Below are 12,406 nucleotides of genomic sequence, written 5' to 3'. Positions count from 1 at the left end.
TACAATGGAAGTGGTAAAAATAAAATAAAATTGATAAAAATTAGCATGTTTCTCAAAGCTTGACAGTTAGATATCAAGATGCACACACCTTTTATTTGGATGGTTGCACATGTCTTTGCACTTCCAGCATGACAAGAGTAGCTGCCATTGTCCTCAGGCTTGAGCTCCTTGATGTGAAGCTGATGGAAACAGCCATCTTGTTTCATCTCGTACTTCCCACTGGATCTTAATGGCATCTTATTTTTCTTCCACTGCACTGACACTCCAGGTTTAGACATTTCACAGAGCAAAGATGCTGTACCTCCCTCCTCAGCCTGCACACTTAGTAACTCTTTCTTGAAGAAAGGAGAAAGCTCTAGGAAAATGAGAAAGGTGAAATAGTCTATTACACCAGTGCAATTGATTGTGTTCAAAATGCAACATCCAGTGATTAGCAGATTGATAGTTCAAACAATCTGTGTATTATTTAATGAACAGAAAACTGCTCTTATTTTAAACTGTTCTGACTTATTTTCTTGGGCTCACAACCTTTCACGGTCACATTAGCCATGGTCTCTGCAGCTCCAGTTTGACATGAGTAGCTGCCACTGTCCTCAGGTGTGAGATCTTTGATGTGGAGCTGGAGGAAGCAGCCGTCCTGCTTCATCTCGTACTTCCTGTTTGCTCTCAGTGGGAGCCTGTTCTTCTTCCAGTGTACTGAAACACATGGTTTAGACACCTCACAGACCAGAGAGGCTGTCCCTCCCTCCTCAATGATCACATCTTTCAAATTCTCCTTAAAGAATGGTGGGAGCTCTGAGAAAATGGAGATAGATAAAACATTTTACAACTTTTTATGGTGTATTTACCTTTAAAAACACTGTAAATATTTAATATACAGTTTCAAGCTTTACAAACCTTTCACTGACACAGTTCCTGACGTCTCTGCACTTCCTGTCTGACATGAGTAGCTGCCACTGTCCTCAGGTTTGAGATCCTTGATGTTGAGCTGAACGAGGCAGCCTTCCTGCTTCACCTCAAACTTCCCGCTGGATCTTAATGGCATCTTATTTTTCTTCCACTGCACTGACACTCCAGGTTTAGACACTTCACAGACCAAAGATGCTGTACCTCCCTCCTCAGCTTGCACACTTACTAACTCTTTCTTGAAGAAAGGAGGAAGCTCTGGAAAAATAGGAACATAGAAAGTTTTTACACTAGTCCAAATAATTGGGTTCACAATGCTGAGTCAGTTACAAAATGAGTAGCAGATTTATCTAAGATATAAGGTAAATGTATATATTGTCCCATAAAGTAAATGCAGTTCTCCTTTTAAACTAATCTTCTTAGGTTCACAACCTTTCACGGTCACATTAGCCATGGTCTCTGCAGCTCCAGTTTGACATGAGTAGCTGCCACTGTCCTCAGGTGTGAGATCGTTGATGTGAAGCTGGAGGAAGCAGCCGTCTTGCTTCATCTCATGCTTCCCACTGGATCTCAAAGGCATCTTATTCTTCTTCCACTGCACTGAAACTCCAAGCTTGGACAGTTCACAGCACAGGAACATTGTACCTCCCTCTTCAGCTTCCACATGTTGTAACTTCTTTATGAAGAATACAGGAATTTCTGTGAAGAATTTTCAAAAAAAATATATGCATGCGTTTGTCATGATACAATTAAAGACATTACTTATTGTAGACCAATACCAGACCTAAGACAGATTTATAATTTTTTGGTCTTCACATCCGTTAACACATGGAACTTAGCATATAATCGCAAAATATGATAATTTGGATAAATAATCAGTTGGAAGTACATAATTGTTCATCGAGTGAAACTATACTTATGTTGATGTCAGGCAGAAATGTTGTGCCAGTTTCCAAAAACTAAAGTTTTCATGAAATAGGAAAAAAAGAGCCCTGAGGAAAATTATTTGATCAATATAGTATCTTTCTTTTCTATTCTATTTTATAAGTAAGTGAGCTGTGCAGTCACTAGTTCACAAGTAGCTTTTGACACTTTTCATTGGTTAGCCATCCAGAAAACCAGACAGATGTGAATGGTGACCAATAGAGTTGACATAAAAATTTCAGAGAAGTGGAGATACAAGATCTGACAGTGGCAATATTAAAAATAACTTTACAGCTTTTCAATTTCCCAAACCTGTCACTGATACAGTTGCAGTGGTTTCAGCACTTCCTGTTTGACATGTGTAGCTGCCACTGTCCTCAGGTTTGAGATCCTTGATGTTGAGCTGAACGAGGCAGCCTTCCTGATTCACCTCAAACTTCCCGCTGGATCTTAATGGCATCTTATTTTTCTTCCACTGAACTGACACTCCAGGTTTAGACACTTCACAGAGCAAAGATGCTGTACCTCCCTCCTTAACCTGCACACTTTTTAACTCTTTCCTAAAGAATGGAGGAAGCTCTGGAAAAATGGACAGGAAATATTTTTTTTTCAGACTACTTAGAATATAAATGAGTGGGTTTATAGTTCTAAGAAAGTTAATGTAAAATGATTAGCAGATAGACATGAATCCAGCTCATTTTTAAAACTGCCCTGTCTGATTTCTTTTGTGTCACACGTACCTTTCACAGTCACATTAGCCATGGTCTCTGCAGCTCCAGTTTGACATGAGTAGCTGCCACTGTCCTCAGGTGTGAGATCTTTGATGTGGAGCTGGAGGAAACAGCCATCCTGCTTCATCTCATACTTCCTGTTTGTTCTCAGTGGGAGCCTGTTTTTCTTCCAGTGTACTGATACACCTGGTTTAGACAACTCACAGCACAGAGAGGCTGTCCCTCCCTCCTCAATGATCACATCTTTCAAATTCTCCCTAAAGACTGGTGAGCATTCTGAGGAAATGAGCAAAGATTAAAAAGGAAAAATCTGGCAGCTTTAGTAAAGGAGATGAAATATTAAGAAAGCATCAAAAGGAGACCAGACTAAATTTATTATTCATTGCATTATTACATTTCCAACTGGTTTATTATGCGCACAGTGTTGATAAATGGAACGGCCACGAAAGAAATGCTTAGACATTGACTAAAAATGACTAGATATGAGGAGGAAAATATTTTCACAGATTTCTGTATATGGTTGTATATTTTGCTGATAAACACACTAAAATTTACCATAGTTTAAATTTCACAAACCTTTCACTGAAACAGCTGCAGTGGTCTCTTCACATCCTGTCTGACATGAGTAGCTGCCACTGTCCTCAGGTTTGAGATCCTTGATGTTGAGCTGAACAAGGCAGTCTTCCTGCTTCATCTCATACTTTCTGCTGGATCTCAAAGGGATCTTATTTTTCTTCCACTGCACTGAAACTCCAGCTTTGGATAGTTCACAGCACAGGGAGACTGTATCTTCTTCTTCAGCTTCAACATTTTGTAATTCTTTCGTAAAAAACATTGGGAGCTCTGTGAAAGATTATCACAAAGAAGAGAATATTATGCAGGACTCTGTTGTGATACAAATAAATTGAGAAGATCACTGATATGTAGACCAATACCAGAACTGAGACTAATTTTTTTCACGCATTTTAGTAAATTGGTCTTGAAAATACAAAATAGAATATTAATATAAACAGTTAATTGTAAGTGCATAATTGCTAACTGCTTTCCAAATTCACAAACCTTTCACTGACACAGTTCCTGACGTCTCTGCACTTCCTGTCTGACATGAGTAGCTGCCGCTGTCCTCAGGTTTGAGATCCTTGATGTTGAGCTGAACAAGGCAGCCTTCCTGCTTCATCTCATACTTCCTGCTGGATCTTAATGGCATCTTATTTTTCTTCCACTGCACTGACGCTCCAGGTTTAGACACTTCACAGACCAAAGATGCTGTACCTCCCTCCTCAGCCTCCAACCCTAATATTCCTTTCTTGAAGAAGGCAGGAAGCTCTGGGAAAAAAGGCAGGAATTAACATTCTTTTTAGATTTTTTTATGTTTCTTCATTTGTATTCCCATAAAGTTCTAATAAATCCCATCATTTCTTATTTCTTTCCATATGAAATGTCCAACTCTGAAATTTTCCATAATTTTGTAACCTACTTATAATACAGGCCAATGCATTCACATTTAAAGTAAGATATGATAAAAGTGTATTCATTTACTCACCTTTCACGGTCACATTAGCCATAGTTTCTGCAGCTCCAGTTTGACATGAGTAGCTGCCACTGTCCTCAGGTGTGAGATCTTTGATGTGAAGCTGGAGGAAGCAGCCGTCCTGCTTCATCTCATACTTCCTGTTTGCTCTCAGTGGGAGCCTGTTCTTCTTCCAGTGTACTGATACACCTGGTTTAGAGACCTCACAGCACAGAGAGGCTGTCCCTCCCTCCTCAACGACCACATCTTTTAAATTCTCCTTAAAGAGTGGTGGGAGCTCTGAGAAAAGGGGCAAAGATTAAGAAGGAAAAGTCAAAAATGTTTAATAAAAGTACTTTTTCATTTTATATTGCTGCTGTTTTGCTTATAAACATGCTGTTAATTTGACCATATTTCAAAATTCACAAACCTTTCACTGAAACTGCTGCAGTGGTCTCTGCACCTCCTGACTGACATGTGTACCTGCCGCTGTCTTCAGGTGTGAGATCTTTGATGTGAAGCTGGAGGAAGCAGCCGTCCTGCTTCATCTCATACTTCCTGTTTGCTCTCAGAGGCTGTTGATTCTTCTTCCACTGCACTGACACACCAGGTTTGGAAACTTCACAGAAAAGCGAGGCTGTTCCCCCCTCTTCAGCTTTTATGTTCTGCAGGTCTTTTTTGAAATATGGTGGGAGCTCTGGTAACAGAAATGGTTAAACATTAATGTGGGATCATGTTATTTAGAAGGTAATAGATGGTATCATGTTTGATGAGTCCAATTCTGATACCTAGGAACAGTTTCAATGAGCATACCTTTTACTAACACCTGTGCAATAGTTTCTATGCTTCCTGCTTGACATGTGTAGCTGCCACTGTCTTCAGGTTTGAGCTCATTGATGCGAAGTTGGATGAAGCAGCCATCTTGTTTCATTTCATACTTCCTGCTGGCTCTGAGAGGTAGTCTGTTCTTCTTCCACTGCACTGACAGCTCTGATTTAGACAATTCACACTGCAGGGAGACTGCACTTCCCTCCTTAGCCTCTACACCACTTAATTCTTTCTTGAAAAATGGGGGAGTCTCTATACGGAAAGGTTAGAAAGGCCAATAAAGCGATCAACAAATGCATTTTTTTTCTCCGACTCAAAATTTTTGATATTGTTTAACTCTTCCTATACCTTTTACAGACATGGTGGCAGTGGTCTCTGCACTCCCTGCTTGACATGAGTATGTGCCGCTGTCCTCAAGCTTCAGCTCTTTGATGTAAAGCTGGAGGAAGCAGCCATCTTGCCTCGTCTCGTACTTCCTGCTTGCTCTTATTGGCATCCTGTCCTTCTTCCACTGAATCGGCACTCCAAGCTTTGACAGCTCACAGTAGAAGGACGCTGAACCTCCTTCTTCAGCTTCCACACTCTGTAACTCCTCATGAAAGAATGGAGGAAGCTCTGGAAAAAAAAACAGCAGGACAGAATGAATTTACAAATCTTTTCTGCGTTTCAATGTCATGAAAAAGAGCTCCCCAGTGTAAATTATATCAGCATCCTGTTAACAAAAGTTGGAATCAGTTACCTGTTACAGTGAGCATGGCACTGCTCTGCACATCTCCTGTGTCACAAGAGTATATGCCAGCATCCTGGGGCTCCACATCATGGATAAGCAGCAGGTTGACTTTACCCTGCTTATGCATCTCATATTTGTCACCATTTCGAAGAGGGACATGATTGCGTCTCCAGGTAACCAACGTGGTGGAGTCAGATGTGGTGCAAGACAAAGTAGCTGTCTGTCTTTCTATGACCACAGTGTCTCTGGGTTTTTCCTCAAATAAAACTAGAATTTAAATCAAGTCCTATTTTAGAATTTAACCTCAAAGTTCACACTCTAACCTTTATTTTTTACTCACCTTTAGGTTTAGGAATGACTAGCAGATGTGCAGAAGTCCTCTCCTCCCCAACCACAAATTCCACAGTGCCTGTTTCTTCAGTTGTCGTCATTTTGAGGACCAGGCAATGCTGTCGGCCTTGGTATGTTATCTGGTTCATCTCGTTCTTCTGCAGAGGGCTCGAAGCAAGCCACCACATGCCCTGATTCACATCTGAATGGCTCAGCTCACACACAAACACAGCATCCTCTCCTGCAGTCACTGTGATGTCCTGTAACTCTTTAACAATCCGAACTCGCTCTGAGGAGCAAGAAGAAGACATATACACCAGGCTTTTTAGAGAATTACATATTTCTACCAGAATGAGAATACACACATCCACTTATTTCTATGAAAAGCTAGAATATGAGTAAACATCACATGAAATTCTACCAGTTTTTACTTACCCCTCACAATCAGCCTTGCAGTGGTCTTCTTGCCTCTGGTGATACAGCTGTACTCTCCAGTATCGTCCAGTTGCAACTTTTTAATCTCCAGAATGTGCAAGCGGCCATTTTTCCTTACAATGTAACGCCCTCCTTCTTCCACCACAGTGTTGTCTTTCTTCCAAGTGACAGGAACATTCGGACTGGAAACTTCGCAAGACATCAGCACAGACTTCCCCTCCATGACTGCTTGGTCCTGCAGTTCCTTCTCAAAAAATACAGACGCTGCCGCTGGTTAAACAGAGAAAGAAGCAAATATGTTCAATATTAGACAGGATTTTTATATAATATAGAGAAAACTGCATTGCCACTTAGATGGTAGGTACACAATGAAGTCTGTTTATGTCTGTAGATAAAAGTTCAATGCAAAAATCCATATTATTGTTGCTGAAATTAAACTTTTCCCGTGTAAATGTGTCAAAGGGAGGTCTTATGTATGTCTGTGCTGTCTTCTTTCTAGTTAATGCATGGCATTAACTAGACTGTAATAAGAAGGACAAAGTCTCAGAGGTTCAGCATATTCTTTGGGTTCTGAATAAATGTTAACTCAGTGTCAAGGCACAAGCAACAGGTTTTAAAACTAAATGATATACATCACTTAGCACAACATCTGTTCACACATTCATTTAGAATAAAAAAAATGGTGCGTAAAAATAAAACAAAAATGAAGGTCTTTTATAATACCTCTCACATTAACTTCAGCTGTTGTTTTCTGTCCTCCAAAGATGCAGCTGTATTCTCCAACATCCTCTGGCTGTATGTTTCTGATGGTCATCTCAGCTACCTTCCCTTTCAGTGCCATCTGGATTCTTCCTCCGGGGAGGAGCTGGTCCTCCCCCTTCCACCACTGCACAGGCACCCCGGCCCTGGACAGCTCACAGTGCAGACACACATTGCCTCCTTCGGGGGCCTCCTGGTTCTTCAAGCCAGATTTAAATGCGAGGGGAATGGCTGTGGGGACAAAAATCATAATTTGGACTTGTAGAAATCCATACAGTACAGTATTATGACAAAAAAGGGCATAAGTAAACAAGTTAGGCCGTGTAATGCAATATTTTGTGGCTACCTCTGAATAATAATTTGTATTTTTGCATTTGAAAACTGCACGATCACAAAACCAACCAGCATTTTCACATTTACAGCCTTACATGTAATTGTGACATTGGCGGTGGTCTTGACGTCGCCGAAGTTGCAGCTGTAGAGTCCGCTGTCTTCCAGTTGGGCATTTTTGATGGTAAGCTCCATGATGCTGTTTCGATTTTTAATCTGATACTTGAAGTCATTCTTCAGCGGCTCTTTTCCTTTCCTCCACTCAGCAGCGAGGCCAGGCTTTGAGAGCTCGCATCTCAGTGTCAGGCTGTTCTCCTCCTCCACCTGCTGGTTCCTCAGCTTTGTTTTAAATGTAACAGGCGGTGCTGCCAAGTGAAGGATAAAGAACCAGTTATTTATCTTCTTTTGTTGCTTTAGGTATTTTAATGTATCTTAGTGTTATCTTAGTATCTTAATGTATCTTGTCAGTGCATCTGTTGGTTGGTTTTAAAATACCATCTTAATTAGGTATTCCAGGAATAAATCTTGTCATTATGTTACAGGCAAAATAAAAGGAAAATGTCTTTCTATTGCCTATAAAGCTTTTTTAAATAAACAGTTCAGTTAAATCTTCATTAATTAGGTTTTCAGTCAGTTTTCTGTATTCCTACCTTTGACTGTGAGCTCAGCCGTTGATTGGCTGTCTTCGGTTTTGCAGGTGTATTTGCCAGCATCGCTCTCCTCCAAGTTGTTGATGATCAGTTTGGAGAAACATCCCTCCTGCTTCATCTCGTACTTGTAGCCAGGCTTCAGGATGACTCGGCCTTTTCTCCAGTCCACAGCAGCTCCAGGTTTGGAGAGTTCACAGCAGAAAACTGCACTGTCCCCTTCCATCACCTCCAAGTTCTCAACTTCCTTCTTAAATGTTACAGGAAGAGCTGAAAAATGGATTTTTATTAACATATTTCATGCTGCCAATGGGTTTATCATAGCTATTTGACATGAAATATTATATTTTCACACTGTAGTAAGGCTACAAAGGCATCAACAGAACAGTGTCTATCCACATGAAGTACTGAAGCATACCTCTAACTCTGATGTCTGCTGAAGTCACAGCAGTTCCAGCAGAGCAGCTGTACTCTCCAGCATCTGCCAGAGTTAAATTTCTAATCAGCATTTCTGCCACTCGGCCCTCTTGCTTTGTTTGATATTTTTCTCCATCTTTCAGGAGCTGTGCGTCTCTCCTCCACTCCACCGGCACTCCCGGTTTAGAAAGCTCACAGCGTAATGTCAAATAACCCTCCTCCACAACTTCCTGGTTCTTCAATTTCTGCTTGAAAGTCACTGGGATTTCTAAAGAAAAGATAATAAGCCACATTACAAAATACTCAGCATTTTGATTTTTGGTTATTATTTCCCATGCAGTGAGTCTCACCAGTAATGATGACGGCTGCTGTTGTTTTTATGTCATCACAAATGCAACTGTATGTGCCACTGTCCTCAGGGAGACCTTTCCTGATGAGAAGCTCCAGCTTGGAGCCACTTTGCCTCATCTGGTATTTCTCACCACTGGTTAGCACAATATCCTCCTTCCTCCACTCCACTGGGATTCCTGGTTTGGAGAGCTCACAGCAGAGTGCCACTCCATTGCCCTCCTGCACCTCTATATTCTTTAGTTTTTTAAGGAATTTAATAAGTCTTTCTACAAAGAAAGAGAAAAAAGATAATTATTCAGATTATGATACATACAGTAGCTGTTGGCACATTTTGCACCCCTCCAGCACAAATTATTTTGCTGCAGTGTCTAAAAAAACTATGATGACCCCAGACAAAACAAACAAACACATAAATATAAGAATTAGGGCAAATAAAGTGCATAAGTCTGTGCAAAAGTCTTGTGTTATCCCAAATTTCTTGAGCCGGGTTTTCTTGTAATCTTTACTTCTTCAGGCTTTCAGAAGGTCTTTTCTTTTGACTTTGGCTGTTTTATTTATTTATTTTATTTTTTCCTCTCACTTTCAGTCCAGTGTCTGACCATTTTTGAAGGCTTTGTTTGCTTGTTTGTTAATCTACTGAACTCTGACCTGTAAATTATTGATGCACAAAAAGGCTCCTAAACTCAAAAAGTCATCATGTGCACACATAAAATTTGAACCCTTGGCTCAATTAAGTTAGCACATACTTAAAAATAAGTTATTCACGCTAACTGATAAATCCTTTTTTACTAATTTGGACCTGTAAAAGATTGTCTTTCCCTTGAAATTTGACTTCATTTATTAGTAATTAGATGTCAGTGGCTTATTACATTTTTATTCATAAACTGTATATAAAAAGAAGCATCCATGTGTTCAGGTAAACAAAATAAAAATCAAGATTTTTAAATAAATGTTGTTTTTCATCACTTCAAAAACACTAAAACATCAAACTACCACAGCAAAACTCACCGTTCACACTGATCTTAGCTGCCGTCCTCTGTTCTCCACATATACAGGCGTAATCTCCAGTGTCCTCCACCGTGAGGTCCGTGATCTTCAGCTCCACCTGAAGGTCTTTCTTCCTCATCTGGTACTTGTCTCCGTTCCTGAGCAGTTTTCCTGCTTTCCTCCACTCCACTGAGGAAGCAGGTTTGTTGAGCTCACAGTGCAGGACCACACTGTTGCCCTCCATGACCTCCTGGTCAGTTAACAATATCTTGAAACTTGGCGGCAGAGCTGTCAGTAACCACAAACCAGACAGTAAATTATTTTGTGATACAGCCTGAGAGAGGATATGACCAAAATGGCAACGGCAAATGGAGAATGTTTTAGGTGAAAAGGGGCGTGATCACAAGAGGTGTCATGCTCACAGTAATGCAGTAAATACTGAACAGTCATAATGGATTATTTAAAAAATCCATTTTGAACTGACAACACAAGTACAAGGTGGTGCTGGTATGACGTGATCGAATTTTACATGAAAATAAAAACAACTAAAATTATCAGTTAAGCAGAGTATCTTAAGAGAAGTTGATGTAAAGTGCACACAAAGCACTGTGACATCAAACCATGAAGAGGATCAACAGGTGGGAGACAGATATGGAACAAAAAGGTCTCTTCATTAGGATTCTACATAATGGAGCTTAAAATGTGACACTGGGTCTGGTTTTGTTTTTCATTTGAGCCTGACCTCTTTGACGTCTGCGCTGTGGTGATTCTGTAGAATACATGGCATATCATTTTTACAACAGAATTAAAAAATAAGTGAAAACAAAGTATTTAAGGAAACTTAAAGATACTGGGAGCATTTGGACATCACCTTTGACTGTGAGCTCAGCAGACGATTGTCTGTCTTTAGTCTTGCAGGTGTATTTGCCAGCGTCGCTCTCCTCCACGGTGATGATGGTCAGTTTAGTTAGACGGCCCTCGTGTTTCATTTCGTATTTGTCTCCTGGCTTCAGGATAACTCGGCCTTTCCTCCACTCCACAGGAGCTTCAGGTTTGGAAAGCTCGCAGCAGAAAACTGCACTGTCGCCTTCCTTCCCCACCAGGCTCTGGAGCTCCCGTTTAAAGGTGACAGGAAGTGCTGTTGTGGATTGGTTAGAAAAACACTCATTTGGTATTTACACTCTGCCTTTGAACATACTCAAATAGGCTTTACTTTTGTTTGCTCCTACTTTTCCTATAGGGTGTAAAACCCTTACAATTGGAATTAGCTTACAGGATTTTAAACACAAATATTCATATGTTTAAACTTACATTTTACCCGAACTTCAGCTGTGGTTTTCTCATCTCCTGTGATGCAGCTGTACTTCCCTGCATCTTCTGGCTGCACGTTGACAATCGTCATCAGAGCTTTTTTTCCTTCAAACTTTATCTGGTACTTTCCACAGGATACTTCCTCTGACAGCACCTGAGCCGCTTTCAGCCACTGAACTGGAACTCCTTTCTTTGAAAGCTCACACTTTAATGTCACACTATTCCCTTCTTCAACTTCCTGGCTTTTCAGGCTCACTTTAAATGTGGCTGGAACAGCTGATGGGAAAAAAAACATAGAGCTCTTTAGCACAAGCTACAATGAACAAGAAGCATAAATAGAAAAGGTTAGCCTGACAACATGCATCCTATGCAACAAACGTACCAATGATTTTCACAGTGGCCTTCGTTTTCTGCTCTCTGCACACACAGGTGTAGACACCACTGTCCTCTGGTGCAGCGTCTATGATGGTCAGGTCCAGGATGGAGTCCCTCTGCTTTATCTGGTACTTCTCTCCATTCTCCAGCTGCTCTCCTCCGAGCCTCCACTCCACCGGGACGCCAGCTTTAGAAATCTCACAATGCAACGTGATGTTCTGCCCTTCCTCAACTTGAAGGTTCTTCAGCTTTTGCTTGAAGATGACAGGAAGCACTGAAAAGCAAAAAATGAAGTGATGCGGTTGAAATGAACAATAAATACAAGCTTGCAATGTAAACTTCTTCTTTTATAAGAACATGCATTCATTCCACTCCTTGTGAATTGTTGTGCTGCTTTATAAGATCCAAGGTTTTGTCTTGCCTGAGAAATATTTTGATTATCTAAGACATTTTTTTATTAGAATATTAAAAACTTACATTCAACCTAACTCCCTTACCATTCACAGTTAGAGTGGTCGTCGTTTCTATGTTTCCACAGATGCATGTGTAGATGTCGCTGTCTTCAGGTGTCACATCAAAGATCCTGAGTTCAACAAGCGCATCTCTCTGCCTCAGGTGATACTTCTCTCCATTTCTGATGACTTCACCCCCCCCTTTCCTCCACTCCACAGAGTAACCAGGCTTGGACAGCTCACAGCGCAGCGCTGCAGTGTTGCCCTCTTCGACCAGCACGTTCCTCAGCTTCTGCTTGAAGGTGACTGGTAGAGCTGACATGTTGTGTAAGTCAGATAAATAATTATAGTTAATGTCAGATTCTGGGTTACTCTCCTACTTG

The 12,406-nt window shown here is 40.8% G+C and overlaps 1 protein-coding gene across 11 annotated transcripts in view; it reads right to left on the bottom strand.

Moving 5' to 3' along the window:
• obscna (obscurin, cytoskeletal calmodulin and titin-interacting RhoGEF a) overlaps positions 1–12,406 on the bottom strand; it is a 39,955-nt gene that overhangs the window by 18,907 nt on the left and 8,642 nt on the right. For 6 of the 11 annotated variants that reach the window (XR_005232804.1, XM_017406982.3, XM_037974161.1 and 3 more), the window contains 26 exons: positions 12,069–12,338; positions 11,579–11,845; positions 11,197–11,472; positions 10,757–11,023; positions 10,628–10,654; positions 9,907–10,173; positions 8,898–9,164; positions 8,549–8,815; positions 8,134–8,400; positions 7,582–7,848; positions 7,118–7,384; positions 6,395–6,664; positions 5,970–6,248; positions 5,639–5,896; positions 5,248–5,514; positions 4,885–5,151; positions 4,502–4,768; positions 4,105–4,371; positions 3,621–3,887; positions 3,138–3,404; positions 2,571–2,837; positions 2,143–2,409; positions 1,339–1,605; positions 898–1,164; positions 529–795; positions 89–355 (listed from right to left, as the gene is read on the bottom strand). Coding sequence is in view for 10 of the 11 variants with exons in the window: in XM_017406982.3 (XP_017262471.1) it covers positions 89–355; positions 529–795; positions 898–1,164; positions 1,339–1,605; positions 2,143–2,409; positions 2,571–2,837; positions 3,138–3,404; positions 3,621–3,887; positions 4,105–4,371; positions 4,502–4,768; positions 4,885–5,151; positions 5,248–5,514; positions 5,639–5,896; positions 5,970–6,248; positions 6,395–6,664; positions 7,118–7,384; positions 7,582–7,848; positions 8,134–8,400; positions 8,549–8,815; positions 8,898–9,164; positions 9,907–10,173; positions 10,628–10,654; positions 10,757–11,023; positions 11,197–11,472; positions 11,579–11,845; positions 12,069–12,338 (6,720 nt within the window). In the remaining variant the exon portion in view is untranslated. The remainder of the gene's footprint in view (positions 1–88; positions 356–528; positions 796–897; positions 1,165–1,338; positions 1,606–2,142; positions 2,410–2,570; positions 2,838–3,137; positions 3,405–3,620; positions 3,888–4,104; positions 4,372–4,501; positions 4,769–4,884; positions 5,152–5,247; positions 5,515–5,638; positions 5,897–5,969; positions 6,249–6,394; positions 6,665–7,117; positions 7,385–7,581; positions 7,849–8,133; positions 8,401–8,548; positions 8,816–8,897; positions 9,165–9,906; positions 10,174–10,627; positions 10,655–10,756; positions 11,024–11,196; positions 11,473–11,578; positions 11,846–12,068; positions 12,339–12,406) is intronic. The other 5 variants (XM_017406981.3, XM_017406979.3, XM_017406978.3 and 2 more) reach the window with 5 other exon arrangements.

Source organism: Kryptolebias marmoratus, linkage group LG24 (assembly GCF_001649575.2).
Source record: "Kryptolebias marmoratus isolate JLee-2015 linkage group LG24, ASM164957v2, whole genome shotgun sequence".
NCBI lineage: Eukaryota > Metazoa > Chordata > Actinopteri > Cyprinodontiformes > Rivulidae > Kryptolebias > Kryptolebias marmoratus.
This window is presented reverse-complemented; position numbering and strand designations above follow the sequence as displayed.